The 26,194-nt window shown below is 40.9% G+C and overlaps 1 protein-coding gene across 1 annotated transcript in view; it reads right to left on the reverse strand.

Annotated features, from left to right (window-relative positions):
* Positions 1-201: 201 nt before the first annotated feature.
* Positions 202-26,194, reverse strand: part of plcg1 (phospholipase C, gamma 1) — a 30,539-nt gene continuing 4,546 nt past the window's right edge. Inside the window, exons 3-33 of the mRNA XM_051424931.1 lie at positions 20,461-20,613; positions 19,729-19,822; positions 19,564-19,611; positions 18,921-19,005; positions 18,689-18,772; positions 17,569-17,591; positions 17,388-17,457; positions 17,196-17,297; positions 15,605-15,723; positions 14,951-15,036; positions 14,464-14,584; positions 14,063-14,231; positions 13,798-13,920; positions 13,013-13,114; positions 12,529-12,716; positions 11,197-11,397; positions 10,790-10,909; positions 9,647-9,827; positions 9,389-9,466; positions 9,199-9,302; positions 8,867-8,960; positions 8,586-8,655; positions 7,627-7,790; positions 7,025-7,121; positions 6,640-6,864; positions 6,381-6,529; positions 5,680-5,794; positions 4,590-4,751; positions 4,390-4,478; positions 3,544-3,812; positions 202-3,447 (exon numbers count right to left, since the gene is read on the reverse strand). Coding sequence (XP_051280891.1) covers positions 3,405-3,447; positions 3,544-3,812; positions 4,390-4,478; positions 4,590-4,751; positions 5,680-5,794; positions 6,381-6,529; positions 6,640-6,864; positions 7,025-7,121; positions 7,627-7,790; positions 8,586-8,655; positions 8,867-8,960; positions 9,199-9,302; positions 9,389-9,466; positions 9,647-9,827; positions 10,790-10,909; positions 11,197-11,397; positions 12,529-12,716; positions 13,013-13,114; positions 13,798-13,920; positions 14,063-14,231; positions 14,464-14,584; positions 14,951-15,036; positions 15,605-15,723; positions 17,196-17,297; positions 17,388-17,457; positions 17,569-17,591; positions 18,689-18,772; positions 18,921-19,005; positions 19,564-19,611; positions 19,729-19,822; positions 20,461-20,613 — 3,728 coding nt within the window. The 3' untranslated portion in view covers positions 202-3,404. The remainder of the gene's footprint in view (positions 3,448-3,543; positions 3,813-4,389; positions 4,479-4,589; positions 4,752-5,679; positions 5,795-6,380; positions 6,530-6,639; positions 6,865-7,024; positions 7,122-7,626; positions 7,791-8,585; positions 8,656-8,866; positions 8,961-9,198; positions 9,303-9,388; positions 9,467-9,646; positions 9,828-10,789; positions 10,910-11,196; positions 11,398-12,528; positions 12,717-13,012; positions 13,115-13,797; positions 13,921-14,062; positions 14,232-14,463; positions 14,585-14,950; positions 15,037-15,604; positions 15,724-17,195; positions 17,298-17,387; positions 17,458-17,568; positions 17,592-18,688; positions 18,773-18,920; positions 19,006-19,563; positions 19,612-19,728; positions 19,823-20,460; positions 20,614-26,194) is intronic.

A 26,194-nucleotide genomic window follows, 5' to 3' on the forward strand; every position in this document is an offset into this window, starting at 1 on the left:
GCCTGACCTTCAACATAAACTGAAATAATGCTTGTGGTTCGCTGTTCACACATACAAGACTGAAACTTCAGTACTCTTCCTGTGGTGCAGCATCTGAAGATAACGAAACCAATTCTTTCTGTTGCAATTACAGTGTACATTCAAAGAAAAAATAAATCCAAACTAACATTTTAATGCAGTAAAAAATAAGACAAATTAGTATAAAGTAGTAAGTATTTTATTTACTTTTCAGGCTTGAATATGTTTCATATGAAAGGCAAAATTAAAATGAATACTTTTCCTCTCCATATAGTTTAGGCACATTACAGAAAGGCGATTTGTAAATGAGACCATCAGTAACAAAACAGACAAGATTGGAGGAGAAAAAAAAAAAAAGCGAAAACAAATGACACTTAAGGGCCCTGCACACCCACATAGGTCCTTAGTTAGTTATTCCGCTTGATTAGGCCTCTTTACAGGTTGGTGGGAGAGTTTACGTTGTCCCGCCATGACAACAGGTACAACAAACTCAACAGTAGAGTCAGGGACATAAACATGGTCTACACGTGCTCACACAGTGCTGAGGAGGTCCCCATCAGTCAAAATAAGTGACAACACCTGTGTGGGTGTACCATGGCTGTGCAGATGCTTCAAGCCCGGCAGGGGAGGTGAATGATGTGGCTTTAATGTGATGTGTATACAGACGGAGGCACATAAGACATTAGCGGACACGTCAGCAATTAGAGCAATGCAGCATTGGAGGGAGAGCTCTCCACAAAGACCATTCATCGACCACAGGAGGGGGAGAAAAAAAGTAAAATGGGGGAGCTTTGGGATTAATATTGGGGTGCAAACACAACAAGATAAAAAAAAATTTGTTGAGACCTCAAGTATTCACTCCTGTCCCTGCTTTTACCTTAACTTAAATCCTACCATATGGCTTTAGGTGTGTCTCAGTGGTCAAACACTGAGGGAGAATACTGAGTTTACATCATATAGTCATCACATAGGAGCAGAAGAAAACACTGTTTCTGATACAAACCTGGAAAGATAACACCGTTGGCTATATATGAGCTCTATCTGGGCTCACTGAAGGCCCAGACCAAAGATCTCTAACCCCCCCCCCGTACCCTCCCCTCCCGTCCCCAGGCACCTTTGTCCTCCATCAGCCACAGAAACACAGCTACAACAAAGTCTGAAGCTTAGACTCCGCCTCGCTCACACCACAAACGCAGGAAATGACAACTCTGTGCACATTTAAGCGCATCAACATCTACCTCGAGAAGTCCTACCTACCAAGTTAGACAAACATTAATGAATAGAAGACAGAATGACAGTCTATAGTTTTGGGAATGGTGAATGGTGACGTGCAGCGTTTTACATTCAGCCATCAGCCAGTTGTTTACACAAAGTCTGCAAATTTTGCACATTTCATCTCAAATTAATTAATGGGCAGTGGCGATTCGACTGTATATCACGGTAGTGTAACTTAAAATCCTCACTGCTTTCTGGGAAGCAGCTTGGTACTGTGACAAAACTCCCCAGAACACTGCAGCAGCACGAACACAAAAGCTGCCTTATGTCTTTGTGGTGCAGCAAAATGTACCAGCAGAGATCGTAGATCGTAGTTTTCTTTGTGCCTCACACTGGCAATGTGAACCTTCTCACTTGGTCACTGTTGGTCGACAATAACGGATTTCTTTTCAAACATTGGGGAACTATTATTGTACAAATGTAAAAAATATAAAACAAGCTAGTTGCCGCAAAACAACTTGTCAGAGACTTCTGTTGGAACTAAAACATACATATCACAAATACTGAATGAAAACAGTGACAGTTTTTATATTCACTGTAGTCAGAGAGCTGTGTCAGTTATGGGAGTAGTTCTGCTCAACTCATTCAAAACACAGAATTAAAGGGGCCATCATTTGTATTTCAGTAAAAATAACCACATTTGTGAAATATTCCATCATGAATCACGGAAACAGGGCTGCAAATCATGTAATCGCATTACAATCTTAATTTCCATAATTACAGTATAGTACACTGACAAATTTGAAACATTCACGATGTTCCCTGTAAATGAAAATGTGAGTACATAATTGTGTTCCTCAAACCACAGATTTCGGAAATTGATCTAATTATCCAGTTGGGTTATCCATATCGCCATTTCAGCTGTAACCTTGCAGCCTTACGAACTATCCCTTGACTGACAACTGTGCCACCATTAAAATGACCAATAAACATGTTAGTAGATGATACAAGCAAAAATCAACAGTTGTGATCACAATACCATTCACACTCAACATGTATCCCTGGTCCTGCTTTGTCACACAGTGTGGTGCCAGATCCCCTTCAGACATGATCATTGAGGAGTAAGACTATTGAGGGAGACAGAAGTTTGAGTGTGTGAGACTGGCTTTGTAAAGGCGCCTGGAAAATGGAATGATGTGCAGTTTTTAGGAATGTGAGTTAGAAATAATTTTAAAAAAGCCTGTGTGTGTATGTATGTGTGTGTGTTTGTGTATGCAGGCATAACATATGATGCTGCCTGCTCTCTCACTGCTTCCAACACAAACAGGCTATGACTTCTTCCTGTTGCCTTTGAAAAAAAAAAAAAGAATGACGTATTCCTCCAGGTTTAGGGTGTGAGTTAGACTGGAGGCGCATAATTTCCTCCACAAAGCAGAAAAGAGAGAGACATTAAAATTGCCGTAGAGAGCCCTCGTGTTTTACACATACATAAAAAAAAAAAGAAAAGTCACATTATGAATGTTTAAAGGTTTAAATAATTATAATAATTAAAAACATGGAGACAGGAGCTCTTTGAGAGCAGGTCAGCTGCTGCTGTTCTCTGGCCAACAGCACAGCAGGAATAAATACATATATTCATATACGCCAAATAGAGAAGAGCAAAGAAACTTAACCGGGAAACAGTTTCAAACTGATACCTTTTATAACTCTCTCTCTTTCCCTCCTCTTAGCCTCCAGACTAAGCAGCTGTTGTGCACACCTAAAACACAAGAGAGGACAACCTGCCCCAGAAACCACCAGTCCAGAGCTGGAACTTTTTCAGCCTTGTTTTTGTTCTCCTGTGAATGTCCGTTTCTTCTTCCTGTCCGCAGTGGTCAGCTTCCTCTCACCCTCCCCTCCTCCCCACGCCCCCCAAGTGGTGAGGAGGCTGGGTAGCAGGCAGGGGAGAGAGAGAGAGACAGAGAGAGGGAGCTAGAGAGAGAGAGAGGGGGGGGGCAGTTGGAGAATGAAGGGAGGGAGAGCTGCCTGAAATGTAGGCCAAAGCGGTGGTGGGCGTTTCCATGGAAACAGTGTTCACAGCAGTCAGTGACATCATCAGTACGGGGAGAGGCGACTGGGTGAGGAGGGGGTGAGGAGGGGTGCAACAGAAATGCGTCCTGATTGGCTTGGACTTAAACGCGGTTCTCTCCGCCCACTCTGGTCCTCCGCAACATCCTGAGGTAAAGACAAAGACAAGAGGATGTCTAGAATCTTCTCCGGCTTCGAAACTCACTGCACAGGCACGAAAAAACCAACACACCACACCTTTACCTTCTGTTCTGTGGGTCCATGTGGTCCAACAGTGCCTCCTGGGACACCCTGAAATCATCTAGAGGCGACTGGTAGCGGGATTCAAAGGAGCCCTCCCTCCCCCTGTAGGCCGTGGCCTGTGCCGGAGACTGTGGCAGAGGGGACATGTTGGAGGAAGTCGAAGACACTGTGGTCAACTCCCCCGAACGTTCCCGCCCTGCTTGGGCAGATGGTGAAACCGTAGTGGCCCCGGCTGCGAGGAACGGGCTCAGAACCTCTCCGTTTTCATCCTGAGAGAACAGGGGAGATTATTCACATACCAAAGTGTCAACTCCAGAGGCCTCCATTGTTCCGAGTGTTCATGATTTATAGTTAAATATACGCTTCTGATCTGCTCCCATAGAATTAACACACAGGCTCATTTTAAAGGAACAGTTTAACATTTTGGGAAATACGCTTATTAACTTTTTTGTCAAGCTTTACATGTCCGTACAGTAAATATAAAGCTACCGCCAGTAGAGGGTTAGCTTAGCATTAAGACCAGAAACGATAAAGAACAGCTAGCCTGGCCTCTGTCCGAAGGTAATAAAAACTGAAGTATAAACCGACACGTGTCAGATTATTACTTGGCAGATGCAGTATCGTCTTGGAAATGACCACGCCCAGCCAAGAAATGTGATGTGCATATGCTCTAATTACATAATGTATTATGAACTACATTTCAGGGATATGTGAGGACCACAAAAAAATTGTAATTCTGTATGTTTTCTCAGACGTGTTTTTTTTTTTATGCCTGTAGTGTTTTGTTAGTGGCAAAGACGTCATGAGGCGGGTTTAAGAAAGGCTGAGTAAAGAACAGGAGCTTACCCTGCCTCTGATGATGTCCATGTGGACTAACAGAGAAGCCAACTCCAGATCCTCATTGTAGCTGTTCTTCAGAGGTACTGACCGGTAACCTGTCGTCATGTAAAGAGACAGAGACAAATAGCTTTTACAGCTTTTTTTACAGCACTGATTTAAGGTCATTTGAGAGAGCACATTATTGAGCACATCATTGTTGTGTGTACCTGTTTTGAGGCTGTGAATGGGGAATGTGGCCTGAGCCAGGAAGTTTTGGTCATTGAACATGTCAATCTCATAAACCACAAAGCGCAGGAAGGCAAAGGCAGAGTTGCACACTGTGAACTGGAATGGCTTTCGTGGCCATGTGGGGTTCAGACCGTTGTCAGCTGGAGAGGAAAAAATAAAAAGAGGAAAGAGAAAGATGAGTGTACCATATGTATTCATCACAGCTGTTACTGTATAAATTTCAGATTAATTACACTACAGCACACAAAAAAAAAAATGGTGTCAAAGTCTATTATTTTGCCTTAGCTTATTGCTCCTTCTGCTGGAAGAACCAGAGTACAGAAGAGATAACCTTAAATGCACAGGGAAATCCTAATTACTCTGAATCTATGCTATATAAAAGTATTTCATTGTAAACAGGGTCAGAATCAGCTGTCAAACCCTGCAAGCAATCAATCTGTTGTATGAAAACATTCCCATCTCAAAGTGATTGTAAAAGAACCGCATCCCATTAAGGATAACGAAGAGAAAGCCTCAACTTCTGCAATACATGCTAAAACTACTTTACTTAGATCGATTTTCTTTCTTTTCATTCTACAACACATCTATGATACAATCACCATCTTTCTTAAAAAGATACAGTAGGTATACTAATAGATTAGTACACATTTTAGATGGTAAAATTAACAAAAGTAACAAAAGTATTCACTTTTTTTTTTTTATTACCGAGTACAGCAATATTAGAATAGAAGAGTAAAAGTGCAAATACAATTCCACAGCACTGTTATGTGGAAAACTAAATCTATATTATAAACCAACAAAACAAATATCCTTATATTGCAACGCGTCTTCTTTGGCTAAACCCAGAGCATAAAACCTGATGAGAGCTGTGCCAGAACAGACCAATGTTTTCTCTTTGTATTCCCACACATGGCTTAGTTGTTTGTACAACTTCCTGTTTTTCTAGGACCAGACAGGAAATTACACAAGGGTAATGCATCCAGTAAACAGTATCTCATTCCTTTGGTTTTGGCAGAGTATAATTTTACTGGCAGACATACCCATTGTTAAAATTAAAGCAGCACTTACCTTCTGAGTCAGTTTTTTGCTTGGCACTGTCATATTCTGCCCCGCACACCTCAATCTCTATCAGGGGGCAAACTATGCCACGTCCGTGTTTGGGCAGGTGCCGGGCGCCCAAAACCTTCAGAGGAGAAGAAGAGGAATACAGGTTATTCTAATCGATCTTCCCACTACACTTGTTTACATTTTGGCAACCCGGCAAAATTAAAAGCAAGAAGTAGCTATTTGCAGTTCCTGTTTGTAATGTAGCCATGGATGCACAGACACCTGTGACTGGATTACTTTGATACTAAAGAAAACTTTAACATTTTCTGGAGTTATAAGGAGCATCTTTTTCTATAATTTCCAAGCAGATTTATGGGTGTTTATTTGCATAATCATATCCTTGGGAAGAGCAAGTCATACTGAATCTAAAAATATGTGCATACTGTCTGTGTGTGCACATCTGGAGTAATGACTCCTAGAAGACACACATTTGCGGCAATCAGGAGCTAAGGGAGCTAAGTACCTTAATTGCCCTGCATGAATTGTGTCACAGTTGCCGCTGCCACTCCAGTCCGTGACGATAAATGGGTCAAACTACAATAATCATCTTAAGACACCGGCATGCACCTGTTCTTTTCACCTCATGCAGAATCTTTGCCTCACATCTCTCGCTTCACTCCCCCGCTTCAACTCTGGGGCACTACATCCTCACTTTACTGTACCTCTATCTCTAGGGAGACTTGTTCGAGGCCTCTTAGCGTATGTCGGTCAAAGGGATCAAAGCTGTCATCTCTCATGATAGGCGGCTGAAGGACGTAGCCGCTCCTTCCATTCAGCATGAACAGAGCCTGGTTCATCTGCATGGGCTTGTCTGCACGTGGGGAGGGAAGAGGAAGGTTAAAAAAAGAAAAGGAGTAAGGAAGAGTAAGACAACTATGATCTTCTGTGCTATTTTATCTGCTCTGACAAGGAGGTAGATACCCGCTGTCTGGAAGTTGAGTGCTACCAGCTGGGACCCACAGAGCCACATGGGCAGAGGGTCGTAGTTTGAGGAGTCCAGTCTCTGGCCTCTGGGGTAGATCCTGGACAGCTGCAGTCGATTGTACTGCAGAAACTTCTTCCCCTTGATCTTGTTGACGTACTTCTCTGCCTTGGTCTCGGGGAAAGATGACATGTCCCGGAAACAGGCCCGCTCCGTGCCAATCTCTACAGGAAGGAGGGAGAGAGAATACAGATCTCATCTACCTGTATTGATATTGGACATGTGCCTATTTGTATTAGGTCATAGGTATGAAATCAGTCACATCTCTATTCCGTGCATATTACACTGTGTGTTCACAGTCCAGAAAGTGTGTACAATCCTTACTGTCTTCATCAAACGGCACGGGCCTACAGTAGATGACCAGATCGGATAATTCCAGTGCAATCTTCTTCCTCCTCTCCATCATCTTCCCCTCCTCCAGCTGGGCACAGGGACACAAGCTTTAAGTACAGCTGCATCATACAGTCACACACACACACACACACACACACACACACACACACACACACACACACACACACACACACACACACACACACACACACACACACACACACACACACACACACACACACACACACACACAACTTCTCTGTTTGTATTTTCACAGAATTAAGTTTGACGCTAGCCTGAAGCTTTTTTCTTTTTTCCTCCATTCAACAACTACTGCTGCTCAGGAGGTTGTACTAAGCAAAGACAAGACAGCTTCCAGGTGTGAATGCGTGTAACTCTGTGAGTCTGCAGAATGGCATTCCTGATAGACACCATATGTGCTCAGTGCTCAGACAGTGTTTCCTAAATACAGGTTATGGGTATTATAGGGCAAACACAAGTCATGACTGGCCCTTTGAACCCACAATGTGGCATGAGTATGGTATGAGTCTTGGCCTGCATTTTATGTCAGCCATGTGATATATATATTTTACCTTGGCCTCTGAGGTCATGGTGACCTCACGGATCTTGAACACCCATTCTTTGAGTTCTTCTTGGCTATTGGCAGCGACGTCCAGCACTGGTCCCGTCCGCATGGAGGCATTTGGTACAAGGGAGAAGACATGAGGCCTGCTGCCCTTCCCATCAGTACGCACGACTGAAAATAAAATACAGAGAAGGGTTAGAAAAAGGGCATAAAAAATGGGAATGAGGAGGTTTCCTTTCCTATTAAAACTCAAACTGTTTTCCTCTCCTTCTCTGGGTTTAAACTTCTTAGTCGGCTGTAATCTGATTGAACGCACTTTAGAAAAAGGTCAGAGGTGAACAAGGTTAAAGTTTGATCTTTGAGCACAGTAGCATGGCGTTAAAGCCAAGTGATGTGCAACACAAACAACAGCCCTGCTTGAGGTTCAGCGTAATCACTTTCTCCATAGGAAAACAATGGCTTACACTGGTGTGATTCTGCCAGTGGTCACGTGAGGGAAGCCTTGGAACAAAGTGTTCAAGAAGCTCTAGTTAGATCTTTCCCAGATCACCACTAGATGGAGCCAAAGAGCCACCCAAAGACCGAGACAGGGATCAGGTATTAATTGTGTTTAGCAGAGGCCACAACAATGCGTGACAGCATGTGCCAACACAAATGGGTGTGTATTGACTAGACTGGAGGATGTCAATAAAATACCAGATCTGTGCATGTGTGTGTGAGTGAGCTGTGAGAAAAACAGTAATAATAAAACAAAAAAGGGAAAAAATTAAATGATAGAAGAGGCTGAAAATGGACAAGAATTACAGTAAAGAAAGTGGTGACTGTGTCCTTTTGCAGTTAAAAACAAAGAGGGCAGAGATTATGTGCATGCATATGACAGAGAAGGAGGTTGCCCTGTGGCAAGGTGACTGCCTGCTCTGCAGCCCCGCAGCACAGAGGCGAACAGGAAGTGGAGGGGCCACTCACCAATCTGACAGGAAGACACGTCCACACTTCCTCTCAGCATATCTCCCAGAGGGCTGTTTTCTGTCATCTCCTGCTTGACAGAGAAGAGAAGGATTAGGAAAGGAGTTGATGCTCATTTTGAAGCCACAATCCACATTACATACCCATGTGTATCTGTACCACAGTGGATGATTAACAGACGAGACCCAAACTTCCTGTGCAGGACTACAGGAATACTAATTACACTTCAAATATACAAATGTGTATTTGTAGCCCTCTTGGTTTGTGGGTTTGATCCTCACAGTTCTGTCAGGCTCTGCTGTTGATGGGCTGATCTCCTCCACGTAGTTAGCAGGAAACCACAGCTGCTTCTTCCCTCCACAGTCACCCTTCCACCTGATACAAAATAAAAAGAAGACAAATGATATGTTGGGAAGAAAAGGGGGTGTAGTTTTGTAAATATTTATAACACTGTGGCCTTAAAATGATGAACATTGGATCAATATTACAACATAGTCCCATCCTGTATAATTCACCCTGTCATAAGCCTTCGCTCTCTACCTGCACAAAATGGATTTGTCCAAAAGGATAATTAAGAGCTACTTCCTGAATTAATGTTATGCATGTCACTCACCATCCTCCTTCCTGTTTGTCCACATTAGAGATAATGGCGTTCTTAGTGAAGGAGAGCTCATCGTCCCTCTGGGCTTTATACTCGTACATGGCTCTCACTGTGCACTGAAAAGACAAGGCAGACACACATGTTCGTTCTTTGCTATATACAAGTCCAATGGTGTAATTCAAATACACATGAACACACTCACCTTAAATGTTGGCATTTGGTTGGCTTCCACATAAAAGCCAGGATTCCTGCCCTCGTACAGTGACCCGTAGTCTGGCTCCTATTGGACGACAGATTGTGTGTTAATAGGCCTTTTCGCAAGGCTGCAGGGGATTTTACTACAGAATGCAAATTACTGACTTTTACATGTCACATTTTTTCAGATTAGAAATTATCTAATCTGAGGCAGCAGTTCATTAATCTCTACTACATGTGCCATTGATTGCATAGTGGTACTCACAGCAGTGCCTATCTTCTCCAGTGTGTCCTCATTGATGGGATAGCGCAGTTTCATTTTGCGGTACAGAGGGTGCTTCTCATAGTAGCTGATGAGATCTACTAGGCTGTCAAATTCTGAGGTGCCCAGCACCACGGTCTGACCCTCCTGCTGAACGCGACAGTGCTTTATCTTTCCCTCGGCCCTGTGAAGAAACCACAGACATCATATTCATGACTTTGCATTCTTTTCAATTATTGTGTCCCAATCAAGTTTTTCTTTTGTCCCTGATCCCTATCAGTTTTTTAATATTGGGTACTGCAGATAGCGCGACCCAATCCAATACTTACATTTTACTTAATTTTCTTACATAATACAGTACATTAGTGATTTAAGTTATTAAAATCAATTCTATGTATATGCTTGACAATTTATTAGCTTTGCATTGTATTAAGAAAAAAAAAAAGCCTGCATCGAAGTTGTTCCTCAATGTTGTTGTTTTTTTTCTTCTCACAACATAAAGTATAAAAAAACAAAACCTCTCTGAAATCTGTTTGGCCTTGTGGCTGTCTCGATGGTATTTCTCTTTAAGTTACCTGAATGAACTGTATTGTGTTTATTTTCGTAGTTTGTACATCTTTTGTGTGGTTTACATTAATAAATTATTCGTATTGGCTTATTGCTTGTGGGGCTTTTTGTTGCACTTGCAGTGGTGTGGTGAGTGTGGTTGTCATCAGCTCTGTACCACTGTTTGTCTCCCTTCCGAGCACAGGCTGGGCCCCACCTGCAGCAAAATGCTGGTCGTTGGCGTGGAAGAATGGTGGAGAGACAGACAGCGGAGAGTTGACAACAGCTGCACCTGTGGCGTTGCTGTGGCTGAAAGCCTTGCAAGTAAAAACACCAGTGTGACAGCTGATGTAAAATAAAGGATCAAGTCAGGCTCACAATAGCCCAATGAAGATGAAATAAAAAATGCCTTGATCGGTCCTGATACCAATCTTTGAGATCATCCCTAATTTGAATATTAGTTACACTTGGAAACTTAACTGTGGTTTTAATGTAGAATTTCCTAAGACTTATAAGTCTTTGTCGTTCTCTTCAGTCATCCTTGTACACAAAAAATGAAGTTAGACGTACCTAAATGACTTAGCAGGAGGACTAAGTTACCTGAAAGAAATGGCAAACGAATTGGGTTCTGCTCTCTTCCTCACAAGGAAAGCCCCATCACGAGGAACCCTCATCAGCATGTTCTCTGCATGGCTCCTGGAGAGGTTGGCGTGGTACCACCTGGGATAAACAACAAAACATAAATAGACAGCAAATAACTTCAGGGAAGCAACTTTGTCACTTCATACCTCTTCTTCATTCTAGATGACAAAGTCAGCTATCAGTAGACATTGTGAACTGTGGTTATAAATTGTTATTTAGAATTGAAGCAAAAATGGGGACGAACATGAATTTCCAGTTTATTGAATGAGATGGTACACCTTAAAAAAAACCATACATCACTTAAGGTTCTCAGTGCTTTATAATTTTAAATTATTTCCAACCAGTGTGAATGCTGCTTGACTCACTCTTTGCTCTCGTGAGCATTGGTCTGAGGCACCGGCTCAGTCAGCTTCATCTCAAACTCGTTGCAGCGCAGCGCCACCTGCTGGTAGTGGGTGATGAGGGCAAAGAGCGTGTCGAACACCAGGTTGTCAGTCAGGTAGAACTTGGGGCTTCCTGCCTCCTGACGAGAGTGGATACGACAGTGCTGCACCCGCCCTGAACGCCTGACAACAACAAAAAAAAGGATGTGAGGTCAACATTTTAAAAAACATTTTAGTTTATTTACAGGTCATTATAATACTGGGTGGGGTATGGCCAAAGATGTGAGCAGCTAATTCTAAACAATAAAATCACTCTTTTTGAAACAAAATATTTCAAATAACTGTATAAACATTATAAACTGACATAAGATACTCCAAGTATTTAAGTATCCAAAGAGATATTTCTTAAATGTTCAATTGCAGTAAGAAACAAATGGTCAGAAGTTGTTTTGTGCCAGTGTTTTGCCCCCTTAAAGAGAGTTAGTATTAGGAAGGATATGCAGTTGTTAGGGCTCCCCTCTCAATACACCCTATATGCCGACCGTAGAGCTCTTCACAGCAAAAACAATATTGCTGCCTATTGAAAAGTTATAACAGTTGTTTCAACTATGCACCGGTATGGTGGTATATGAAAAATGTATATCATACAGGAAATTACAACCAGTGTACCGATTCATCCGGCACTAGCTCTATTAGTACGTATACACTTCACCATCCCCCTTGTTAACATTGAACATACCATCCTCTGTGTGTCTGAGCATTGTTTCCATACATTGTGTGCAAATCACATACACACAGATTGATTAGCTTTGAGGTACCTCCACTCATGCAGAGGATTTGCACTAAGAGACAGAAGGTAATGGATCACACTTCAGACCGTGACAACAACCTCTTTCAATTAATGATGGAGTGATTGACATTGACTGATCTGCCACTGAGTTGGCATGAGTTAACTCTACAGAACATACAGAGTACGGTCTATTGACACAAGGGAGAGTTTCCCACAACACATACAGCATGAGGCTACATCCAGTCAACATTTACTCAATGATAAAAACATGTATCTGTGATATTATCATCTGTTTCTTATTGTAAACAGCAAATACTATCTGTAAATTTCGAAATTATTATTATTTTTTTAATTATTCAGTTACATGCAGTAAGCAGCATTCACTGTCCATTTCCTATCATTACCATTAACCTTGTATATATTGTCTAAACAGTTCAATATTGCCAAACAAATGCTGTTGAAGTCTGTGTAAAATGTGTAGAAAGTTTGCAGATACTACAAATGCAATATTATGTACACCATACCAGAAAGACAGTGTGTAGTCTCCCACAAAGGTCTCGCTCTCTCGGACCAGGAAGGAGCCGTCAGGAGCGCCAGTCTCCAGGCAGTACTCTGACAGTAACCTCTCGGCTATCTGTCGCCCATCCCGGCCTGCACCCAACTTCCCATGGAACCATTTCTCCGTCACATGCTGGTCCATACCGTTGGACACCTGGATGATTAGAAAAGAGAGGGAGATGTTGGTCATCTGACATCTATAGTGTTTCACAAGCATATGTCTACATTCATTAAGCTGCACCAGCTTAAAATTGTTTCCACGTTTTTGAATATTTAAAAACAAAAATTGCCTGTAATCTCTACAGAAAATACTAATTATATATATATATATATATATAATAAAAATATGAAGTGCAATGTCTTGGGTAGCACATATCCTGTTACAAGTTCAAAATCAGGACTAGTGATTCTCATTTCTATGTATATCAACAACAGATCAGGCCTACTAACCTCTCTGTGCTCCTCCTCATCATCGTTGCCCTGGTTACTTGAGGTCTCTTCTGAGTAGTAGATCTTAGTGCTGGTCAGGACAAAGAAATGAGGGTACCACTCCTGGGGGGGGGGGAGAGAGTTAGTTTAAACGGTTTGATTAAATATTTAGAGGATCCATGTGTCGCACTGAAAAGTGGCTCATGTAGGAATTGAATCATCTAAAAGACTAAAAGACAGAGGAAAGCAGCTCATAAAGTCAAGACCTGGATCTAAAAACAAGTGGGTTCCAGTTATAAAATAAATGTTAAACAGAAAAGAGTGGTATTTAATTATAGCTAAAATCCAAACACGTAAAAAGGTCCAGAGTGTAACATTTAGGAGGATCTATTGGCAGAGATGGAATATAATAATCATACTATATATATATGTATAATCAACAGAAAATAAGAATAGATGCATTTTCATCAACTTAGAATTAGTTTTTTTTTTTTATGTACAGTTGGTGTACATCATGTTGAGCCATCATGTTTCTACAGTACAAACCAAACACTGGGTCTAGATAGGACCTTTTGCGTTTTTCGCAGACACTGTAGTATCTCTTACCCACTAGACTGAGCTGTATTAAAATGGTTGCAACTTCACCGCTAGATGCCACTGAATGCTACACACTGGTCCTTCAAGAATTGGTACAACATGCAAAACAGGTTTGGTATAGAAGCTACTTCAGTGCATCATATTTCGGGTGTCAGCGTCCGTCCTGATGCAGCATCCAGAGTCTATTTACACATGATGAATGTGCTTACATGGTTAATGGGGTCTTCCAGGTAGAGGATGCCATTTTTGATGGAGTTGCTGATATCGTTCTCTGAGTAGGGATTGGAGGTGGATACCTCCTCATAGGCACTGCCTTCTGCAAGCTTCTTATGCTGCAGCATATGAAGGGAGAGGAGGAGAGACAATCAGAAACATTATACCATCAGAACACTTTACAAAGCATTTGTTCATACTTTTTTCCTGCGGACACAAAATGGCACAAAAAGATGATGATTTCTCCGGGTGGCTGCTGACCTTGATGAGGATCTTCCTTTTGAGCTGGTTAGGTGAGGGCAGGCCATCTGCTGCGATATCCACCGCCTTGGTCAGCAGCATGTCTCCAAACACTTTCTTAAAGTAAGTGGCCATATTCCTCTGCTGCACAATACTACAGTGGTCCTCGATGGACAAGATGATGGGATAGCTGTAGGAGGACCACAGATTAGGACTTAATTAAGATGTGCCACTTCACAAAAATTCCCCTTTTATCTGTGTTCCGGTGTGACTTCCTTATCTTATTTTCTCACATACTACAATGATGTCACTGCAGCCTGTTCACATTGTTTCCGTTTGATACGTCTGTTTCTTTATCTTTGTCATCTCATCGCCACTGGTGGCTGTAAAAAATAAAATGGCTTGCGCTCATGGAGACTCACTCAGATGTGACGAAGGCATGCTCTTTGATGGTGGTCAAGACATCACAAAACTTGATTTTTGTTGTGAGGGTGTGTCCGTGGTAGATGACTGGCATTCCATCTGGACCATCCCAGCAGTCCACTGAAAATACACACACACACGCAATGTCATTTAATCTATGCTACATACAAGAGAGTAAGTATACACTCAAGACCTTTAAACTTGAATGCACACAAGTTTATGACATGTTTGTTAACTTTTGTAGGAGGCAAAGAGACCCTTTAACCTACTATAAGCCAGTCCTATTCATGGAAACCTGCTTGACAAGGGTTTGGTGTATAGGCCATACACAGCACTGTTATGTAACAGACAGTGTGTTGGTAAGGGTGTGGCGACTGCATTAAAAGTAGAACTGTAAGGGATAAGAGTTAATTACGAGGTTGAAAGTCAAGTGGTAGTAATTTACTGTACGTAGGGTAAAAGTACAGTGCGTGTTTGTTTACCCACATTCAATACAGCGGCATCCCATCCTCAGACAGCGAGCGTATGCCTCCAGGGACGACTCACTGCATATCTGGTCTCCCGTCAGGTAGCTAAAAATAAGCATGTAACGTCAAAGTACGCACACAATAACACACTAACCAGTCTTTCAAAAGGATTCACACGTCAAGGACTGCCTCACACACATACACACACACACTTTCTATGGTGGTTGCACAAACACATTGATACTCTTGTATCAAAAGGGCTCTCTCTCTTTTGTTGACTAGAATAAACACTTCGTACTCATTCAGTTGGTCAATTCCAACCTAATCAAAGCAACATGGGAAGTTTTCATTCCGCTGCTCCAATGAGCATTGTTTTACAAGTCTAGTACAGAAGGTTATCATCTGAACTGCCTTTCACACACTTTTCAATGGCAGGAAAAATACATTTTCCTGAAAAATACACGCCTAGATTTCATTCTGGAACATAATTGTTAAATAATACACTTTTATCTGATGTATGAAGCCAGTTCAAAAGCCCCGTTTGGTTAGAGGTTTTCAAGAGAGGATGCCAGACTTTAAGCTTTCCCAAGGCCTAATTACAACTGGTTGAACTTGACGGAAGCTTTCTTATATAATAAAATGTACCCATGAAAACTATGGGATCTATCCTTACGTGTTGTGCGAAGAGGAGATCCAGTAGTGGGACAGGGGGTTGTTCATGTTATCAGGACACACCTGGTCCAGGGAGGAATCCCAGATGGTGTTCTCTTTGGAGAACAAGTATGTCAGGAGCTAGACAGGAGAGAGGTGAGCAGAGAGAATGAGGTTGAATTCAAATGTGTGGTTGTGTTTTCCCACACTTGCAGACTTAACTGAGAAACTGTGTTTCTGGGAAGTACACTGCCAGGATCTGATCCAGCCTTAGACCACCCGGATCGTTGAGTCTGTGTCTGCACCAAAAGTATTCTACATAAACAATGTTCTGCCATATTTACGAGTGATGAAGCATCCATATTTAAGTACTGTTCTCTCAAAACCTAAGCTGCAACAACGCAATCAACGTACAATAAACTTACATTGCACATTTCAGTGCATGAATTCACCTGAACTATTATATTGGATTATATTAGAACACATGCATTTGGTAAACACCACCAGTGTGTAAAACAATGCTCAGAACACCATGGAGGAGTTGTCTAGTGGGCAAATTATGCACACATTAAATAAATGTCAGAAGTTAGTAATAAATTAGATCTGATTTTACACATACAGATTATGCATTATCTTGATTGTTTTTATTTGTTTGGTATGATTTGCAGAGGCTTTCATCCAGTTAAGAAAAAACTAATCTGATCAGCTATATTGTAAGAATAATGTTAATATAATATTAGGCTAATGCTAATGTAAAAGGAACATTTTATTGTGCATATCAGTTATAATCCATCTCTTTTTATACTATGTAGAGCAGCAAACCATGCACATATATAATTTGAATACCATTAGAAACTATTGAGAAAATAACTGAGATTGGTGAAACAAAAAAAACGAGCAAAGTTTGAGATCCAGTCCAACAGAGCGTGTTTCTATCACCTCGTGGACAAGCACTCTCGCAGACTTGATACAATGAGCACTTTAGGCTCACAGAATGTCTGACTGAAGTCTGCAAGAGTTCAGGCCTCAAGTCCAGACGGGAGATGTTTAGATTCAACCTGTTTCAAAGTCAAATGAGTAGTGGCATTTTCTGTCCTATCAGTACACAAATTGCTGAATCCCTAGCTCCAGCAGCACGGTTATGTACAACAACAATAACTGTTCTTCTTATACAACAGTTTTTCCCTCTTCAGGGGTTATTCTCAGCATGACCAAGGCCTGTACACCTGCTATGTAACACAATATAATTGAGGGCACATAAAGACAGTACCAACTCTTGCAGGCTGGCTTGCACCAGCTTCCTCTTCTCTTTAGTCAATCATAGCTTTATGGTGACCACAAAAAGCATCCTTCGCTTTCTGCAGAACTCTCAGTCAATAACCTTTTCTATCTGTGTGGGAGGAGGTGCTTTAGGCCGAGATTATGGCTATCCATGTCAAAATCGCCCACCCACAACAACAAGGAGGTGTGTGTTTGGGGGGGCGGGGGGCATCGGAAAACATAACTTGCAAATACACATTAAAATGTTTTCCATTAGTGAGCAAAGACCCAGAAAAGAGCATGAAGAGAATCAAGAAAAAGGGGTAAAAAGAATGTGGGAGGGGTGTTCGTACCTCGTCTTGGTGAAAATAAGGCTGCTCCACTTCTCTCAGGGGGTCTTTAAGGTAACCGAACATAAACTCCTGAACCTTGCTGTTGTCTGTGGCCCACATTTCCTGGATTCACATGAAAACATAGGTGTATTGAAACATGCAAATGAAACAAATCTGCAGGGAACTGGATGTCCAATGACCTGGAGATATTACCTTTTGAGACTCCAGGAGGAAACTCTTGAAGTCGTCGAGGGAGACCCTCTGTTCTGGTCTGTCAATGAACCTGGCAGCAGAGAAAGTGATGGTTCGCTTCAGTTAACACACATCTGTGAGGTTGCAGAGAGATTCACTGTGCACGTGTGTGTGTGTGTGTGTGTGTTTACTTTTAACTTACCTCTGTAGAAATGGGATCTCCATCTGAAAGAATTGGCAAAATGTTTGTTAATTATTGAAAGTGCTGTCCTTTCATTGTGTATAGTATAGGGATGCCGATATTCATTAAAAATGTAATATCGGGAATTATCGGTATCAGGTTTTTATAACGGACCTGTACTTGTATAGCGCCTTTCTAGTCTTCCGACCACTCAAAGCGCTTTTACACTACGTGCCACAGTGATGGCAAAGTCCATCGAACAGAAGCTAACATTCATACACATTTACACACCGATGCACGGCATCGGGAGCAATTTGGGGTTCAGTATCTTGCTCAAGGATACTTCGACATGTGGCACCAGGAGCCGGGGATCGAACCCACAACCTTCCGATAAAGGAACGACCCACTCTGCCTCTGAGCCACAGCCATATAACCGATGTTTGTTCTGTAGGCTTCAGCATTTCCGAGCCTGCATGAACGCAGCATGGGACGTTTATCGGTGCGTTAGATGACGTATTACAACAACAACTACACGCTAGACTGGTTGGTTGCTAACCGTGGCTAACAAGCAAACAATTTAAAGCTGAATGATTTTAATATTAACACAAACACATTAACCAAAGCTAACGCTTAGCTAGCGATTAGCACGTAGGCATAATGTGTTCCACAATAGGAGATATGTTATGTTGTTACCTAACAGTTTTGGTGTAAAAAGCGTGCATATATCGGTATCGGGTGATATCAGTATTGGAAATTGAGAGTTGGACAATATTGGAATATCGGATATCAGCAGAAAAGCCAATATCGAGCATCCCTAGTATAGTACTACTCATGTAGATGGACATCGACATCCTGTAGGGGGCTGGGTGGTTAGTCGTGGGGGGCACTGAGGTCATCCATTTAATCTGACCTCACCCAGCCTGCCTGCCTCCTCATCCATGTGAGAGTGTGTGTGTTTGTCCTAATGGCCTCCACCAGAGGGGTTTGGTGGGTTTTTAACTGGTCCATATTGATCTCGCAGCCATTTGAGAACAGACAGATGGGGGATGAAGGGTGCCTTGGCAGGGCATCAGATGGGGAGCTGGGGGATGAAAGTGCTGGGACAGAACTATCTGTACAGAGATAAAATGATTGCACTTACGTTTTTCTGAGCATCAAACATGAGGCTGCGATAGAGCTGGGCAAACTGGCTGAAGGACACGTCTCCATTCCTCAATTCTGAGTCCTATAAAAAAAAAAAAAACAAGAGGGAAAGCAAAGGACCGTTAACGACAAATCATAAATCTTTAGCCTTTAGCAACATCATATTGAAAAGGAAGTGGGCAGGGAGATGGAGTGGAAGAGGGGGTCTATGATAAGTAGAAGGAGGTTACCGGAAGTTTCTCTCGGAGGAACCTCATGTTGGGCACCCTGTAGTTGACCTGGCTCAGCATGCTCTTCAGATCCTTACAGGATATCCTAAACACATACACACGTTTTGTTGAGAAATCCAACACAAACATAGATATGCACGTACAATAAACACCAAGACTTCTACCAACTTGCACTACATAGATCCTGTTATGGTGCAGAAGTATCAGTTTGAAATTTAGAGACATACTGAAACCGTGCAAACACACGCCCCTCATGCTCTGCTGAGTCTTTTTGGCTTCACTTTTACTACACAGCCTGGAATTCGGGCCAGGGAGGACAATAACCCTAAAGCGTAACAAAGGCATGCGCTTTCGTCAGGGATGTAACAGACAAACATCTCTGTACATCTCCTCCATCCTCTGCAGTCTGTTTCCTGCTGCAGGAAGAGGTGCTGGTGTGTGGCTAAGAGGTTAGTTCCTTCACTACACCTCAACAGAGCTCTTTCACAGACACCTAGCAGCCTAGTGTAGCTAGTCTACTTGCTCTAGATGTTACACAGGGGAAAGGACACAACCGTTTCACCCAATAATTGAGTTATATATAATTACACCTATTTCCTGTGACACAGATCTGATTAACACTGGAGTAACTAAGGGGACTTACCGGTCTTCTCTGTTGCGATCAACGGCGTAGAACTGCTTACGTAACCATCTGAAAAAAGAGAATTAAGAGACTTGATGCATATAACACAAAACAAGGTATAAACGCTGTCTGTCCACTGCACCTTATAATGTGGATGTGATGTGTAGCTACATGTTTAACGTTTACCTCTCTATCTGGAGCGGAGTCGGAGACTTCAGTGTGTCTGCCACGAGCCAGTTTAACCCCCTTACCCACATGGTCATCTCCTCATCAGACGTTGCTGAGGAAAATAGAACACATGACTGATTTTTGACAAATATTTTCAGATATCCTTTTCATTTTTACTTGTTAAAGACTTCCTTCCCCTCTCTGAATCAATCAATGGTTTATGGGTATATAGTGCTGTATAGGGATGCAACTACTGATAATTGTCAATATCCATCTAAGAAATGTTAAACAATAGTGAAAAAAAGATGAATGATCAATTAGCTTGTTTAATGTCATATGTGACAAAGAAAAACAGCAAATTATTACATTTGAGAAGCTGTAACCAGAAGATTTTTGGTGTTTATGCATTAAAGTTCTAATTGGTGATTTTGGGCTACACAAATAAAATTGACTTGACTTGACGGTGGCATCAAAGCTTCCTTCATCAACGTTTTATCATTAAACCAACAGCAGCATTTGTTTTGGTGCAGTAACAAGGTGCATTAACTACTACTATACTCAGAAAGTTACACCAACACACAAAGCAAGGTTGGAAACAAAACACATCAATCGCACTAAGGGTAAACTGGTGGACATTTTCTAGTTCATGACTGTATTAGTTGAGGTATTAATGTTAAAATAGGATGGCAATGTGAAATAATAATAGTTGTATTTGAAGGTATATAAGCCTGTGCTGGTGTCTATACGTACCTGCCAGGCTGAGTGATTTAAGGCGAAACTCTGTGCCATACAGGATGACAAAGCAGTGAGCCTGGTCCAGCCGTGCTGCCAAGTCCTCCACATAGCGCTCAAAGTCCCAGGACTTCTGTCCAGGACGAATCTCCTTGATCTCTCGAATGTCAACTGGAGAGACAGACACACATACAGCAGTTAGCAAAATGAGAAACTGATACTTCCTTGCACATACAAAGATATCCTCAGTATAGCTGGGCGATATGGCTAAAAATAAAACAGAACAAAATAATGATGTTAATATGAATAATTTTCCGGTATCTATGTCACAATATGCAAAGTCCCATGCAAAACAATCCAAATAAAGTTCAATACACTGAACAATGATAATGTTTATTAGATAAAACTCTTCATATTTGTATAACAAAACCTTCAATAACTAATTTGTTCATTTACCAGTAATAGTTTGCTTGGAAATGTTAAAGTGGATGACAGAATTATATAAAACAATAACATTATATGATTGTATCTTCACACAACCACTGAAAGACCATAAATAATGATACTGAATTAGCTTCAAGCACTTGTCCAAAGTGTTTTATAATCTAATTTATTCATAATTTAATTTCATAAATCTAATTTGTTTTTGCTTCAATTCTAACATTAACCTTCCAGCATAGAGACCAACACACAGAAAGTATGAGTACTGCAAGCCCCCCCGACCACATAAAACAGCTGAGGCCGTGACCTAAACCACATATAGGTACAGTACACTTCATGTCCGGACTTACTATACGTACACTATTGTTAGATATGAATTTCAACTGAAGAAGATGATGAAGTTACTGACCCCAAATTAACCCGTTTGATTTTCACCACTGAAATCAACCAAAAATCACTAATTAGTAATCTGAAAACAAAAGACCTTTCATCAGTCGTACAAACAGGTTTGTGATGGGACTGGTCAGGTCTGTACAAAAGAGATTTCCAATAGATTTCAGACACGTTGCGTGTGGGTAACTGTGTTATTTTAAGAATGCTTGTAATGGCTTTAATAATTTTAATAACAGTGTAAAGGTCATCAAAGAGGGACCATAAAAGTGATACGGCACTTACAATCCTGTCTAGCAAGCTCAAATTAAGCCTATAAACAGTAATACGCTGTAAATCTTCAAATTTCCCTACACTGACTGGAAGGATTAAAAAAAAGTACAGCATGGGCTATTACACGAGATCGCTTCATTGTTTATCTTTAGGAATGATACGGCTGAAAAAAGACCTGGTACACACGCACAAGCACACACACACACACACGCACGCACACACTTCTTTCAGCTCCTGCTCCTCTTCCTGCCCCCGAACCACACATCCTGTGCTTTTTGTCGCCTACACACCACATCTGTGCGTGCGTTTAGGTGAACAGTGTGCATTTCTCAAGCATTAAAATAAGTCTGTCTTCTCATACATCATACATCAAATCTGAGTTTACTTTTACCCGTCACATGGGCCAGAAGACTTCCGCTGAGAGCAAGGCATCTTTGACAGGCTGATCTGTTAGACAACACTTTAAGTCATTTGAGTCAAAATATTTGGATCCTGCCCCAGACAGATGCAGGAAATAAAGAGATAGCCAGAGGTGTAACCTTACCAAAGGAGATGAGAGGAGGTATCCTGCAACACACTCCCACACTTCCTCCAGCTCTTCGCACTATTTCTACCACTCCTCCCCATGACTGGGTTTCACTTGAAATATTTCAATAGAACTGGAAATACCAGAGTTTATGTAACAAAATAAATGAAGAATGTGTTTTTTTTTTTTAAATCTTTGAACAAAAGAAGCAAAAGTTTTTAAATGTCTAAACACAAGTCGTACAAATTTTTTGTTTTTTCTTTGAAATATTCAGTTTAGTGCTTAACCCAATTGTTCTATTGGTTTCCAACAATTTTGAAGTGACTTATTCAAGTCTTCCACCAAGGAAAATGTCAAACATGTGCTGGTTCCAGTTTCTTAGATGTGAGGATTTGCTTTCCTCCATTTTGTAGTACTGTAAATGACAGAAGAAATTGAACACACTTTAGACTGCGATGAGAATTCTTTTCATCATTCTCTGACATTGTATAGACTAAGCTATTAACAATAAAACTTTAATCATAATCATACATAGCAAAGAAAGAACTGCATCTTACTCAACTGGAACCAGCAAAGTCCTACAACATTTAATTGTTAAAATCAATTCTGAAGGAAACATAACAACTGGAACGGTGAACTTATACGTAAAAAAAGTAAGGGGGATATCTTTGTGAGAACAAGGGAACTTCTTATGGACCTCTGAGTATCCCACCAGCCCAGCTAGTTTTGTTAACTGAATAAAATAAATAAAAATAATTGAAAAAAATACATAATCCAAAAGGTTAATCTATAATAAAAACAATTATTAGTTGCAGGCAGCACTTGCGGTCTGAAATTGGCACACTTTTAATTCAAATACCTATCTGATCAAAGAATAAGTAACCAAGATTACGAATTCTGACTAGGCAACTGATAACAACTTTTGGAAATTGACAGTTTGATACTTGGAGCTACAGACAGACTAAAAAGCAGTTTGATCACTCTGCCTTTAATTAGTGCATTACAGCAGACTAAAAACTGGAACTGCACAACGCTGACACATAATTATTTTGCTGGATATTGCAGGAATTTCTGCTTTAATGTCAGCTATCACTAATAAAGCAGAAATGCCTTGAGAGACAGGAAAGGCAAGGGAGAGAGAATGGCACGCAGCAAAGGGCCAAATATTTGGTCCATATCATCTTACCATCAGGTTTTCTATTTATAGGATCAATTGTACATGTTCTTTATGACAGTTGTACATTTACATGATAACACCTAGATAATCTTATAATCATGTTTTGTAACTCTATATTACGTAATGCTTTCAGTGACATTAATCATTACACTCAAAGCTATGAATGAATGAATGAATGAACCATTGAACCTGATTTTGTTTTGATATTTACTTTTTTTTTCTGTCTGTATGTTTGTTTGTTTTCATCACATTTGGTTTAGTTATATTGTTGTTATCTTTGGGAAATCTTTTGTATAATCGTGCATTACATGTACCTTTGTCGTTGAGTATTTCCTGAAACACTGGAATACATCATCTTGGAGTTTGGGAAAATATAGTGGGCATGTTGACGAGTTCGAGTTTAATTCACAAAATTAATAACAAGCTACACTTTATAGTTTGAACATAAGACTGTAGCACTTGAAATAGTTCATATTGCAGTGTTCAAGTCACAATGATTCAGTGTGCACGCACACGTCAGCTGATCCATATCAGCTCCTTTGATATCATGTAGGATAAAGTTAAGCACAGGACTTTCCCCCTGACAAATAACCGTAGTGCAGCTGCATGGATTCTGTTCCCCTTTCCGACACAGGGTAAAAAGGAGTATGTCAACTGTGGAGTGCATTTGTTTCCCGGTGAGATCCTGGTCTTTACAACAATACGCACGTAAACAATCTAAAAAGGAGACTGATTGCAAAACTGTGCTTCTGTCTGCGGGATAATAATGTCCCATAAATTTGTTGATATATTCGCCATAAATAAACTGAGCTGACAGCCAAATGTGTAACTAAATAAAGGAGTGGTATATTATCTAGAAATTACATCTTTCTGAGGCGGAGCATGTGTGCGTCATTTGCGGGAGGTATGGAAAAAGCAGGTCAGAGAGATGACAGCCTCCACAGATGTGTGCAGCTAATTCCATCCGCATTAACACGTACAGAAAACAACAACAACAACCCGATGATTTCTAATAATTTACAAAGAAATTTCCAGGATACAGTCGATGACATATAACTACTGGTCTAAATGGGCTCATCCTGTATCATGACAGATAACATGCAGATGCGGTAGCTTGTTTGAATAATTGATGACACTCCTCTCTAAACCTGTGTACACTTTACATTCCCAGACTCAGTGCACCCTTCAAATTAGGGCTGCCGCTAATGATTATTTTCATTATAGATTAATCTGCCGACTATTGTCTCAGTTTTCATTTAGTCTATAAAATGTCAGACAATAGGGTACATTGTCAATCCCAGTATCCCAAAGTTCAAAGTGACATCTACAAATGTCTTGTTTTGTCAGATGAAAAAGGTCCACAGCCCAAAGATATTCAGTTTAAAATGATATACAACAGAAAATAGCAAATACTCACAACTGATCAATTATAACAGATTTTTCCTTCCTTTTCCAATTCAAATAAAAACAAAGAAGCTGTAAATGATCAGAACCATCAACTAGAATCAGGATATGTACATGTACAGATCTGTTCTGCAGTAGCTGTAACATGCTATCATGACACAAATCAGTGTGAAAAATCTTGAGTCTTGTCTGTCAAAGTTAATTTTGGTGTTAGGGGTCACAGTTGTGTGTTAACTGGTTGAGTTAATCCTGCAAGGAAAGCTCAGTGGGAGCGGGACAGACGGATGACGGAGCCACAAGTGTGACTTGAAAATGTGGAATAAGCAATGATTCACTGGTTATCAGAGAAGTCTTGTGGATACATCAACACAGACCCCACATTCAGACTGACAACGTGCGAATCGTTGCTCATCGTTGACACATGTATATCTTACACTTAAGTCGATTAAGGTGCTTAATACATTACAAATGCTTGTCATATAACTTTGTGACAACCTGTGAAAATATTTTAAAAACAACCTAAAAAGTAGTGATGCTCCATCTTGCTCTTTTTGCAACACTTTGTGGACTTTGTTCTTACCTATTAGAAGACATATACGCCAATGCTTGGGCTGGGCAATATGGCTTAAAAATAAAATCTCATACCAAACCCGATTTTTTTGTAGACTGTTTTTTAGTGGGTGTTGGTGGGCTGCGGTCCTGTATATCTCGCAGAGAGCAACATTTCTCCCACTCGGCTGCATGCCTCTGCTTGAGGTGCTGGAATAAATTGGTCGTACTGCTACCTTTGGTTGCAACAGCTTTCAAACAAACTTTGCAGAGGGTCGTGGTTTGTTCGCTGTTGGACGCCACAAAACCAAAAAAGTTCCAAACAACCGACGACACTGTGCCTTTTTTGGGGACGAGCTCATCCTGGCTTGCTGCCATGTTGTGTTTATCTGCGGAGAGGTGGGGGGAGGGGTCAGCGCACTCTGACCTACGGGATCCCAAAGGGAGCGCAGGTGTCGTGGAAGTTCTAGAGAAAACCGATTTTAACTAAAAGTAAATCGTGTTTAACTACGAATTCGAATTAATCAATAAAAATCGATTTATCGCCCAGCCCTAGCCAATGCAGATACATATCTGTAATCAGCTAATATCAGCCAAAATATATCCACCTGGCTGATACTGACCACAAATTTGTATCACAGTATTAGAGAGTTTTCTACTGTCAGGAGTACATGGAATATCAAAACATTTTAATGCCATCAAGTATAATGAAAGGTTTGATTTCCTTTGGGATTTTTCTTGGCCCCACCACAAAATAATACATTTATGAAGGAATCAGAATGCATGAAAAAGATATGCCAAAAACTCAAAGTATTTAAGTATTTAGAAAAGAGATATTCTCAAATGTTCTAGTCCACAAGTAAGAAACTAATTGTTGTTTGCCAAGGTGTCTTGCCCTGCTAAAGAGTTAGTTGCAGGTTTTTTAATTGCTGTTATGAAGTTATATCTGTTAGTGAGAAAAGTATGCAGTTAGGCTCCTCTCTCAATATTGT

The sequence above is a fragment of the Dicentrarchus labrax genome, unplaced genomic scaffold (assembly GCF_905237075.1).
Source record: "Dicentrarchus labrax unplaced genomic scaffold, dlabrax2021, whole genome shotgun sequence".
Lineage (NCBI taxonomy): Eukaryota > Metazoa > Chordata > Actinopteri > Moronidae > Dicentrarchus > Dicentrarchus labrax.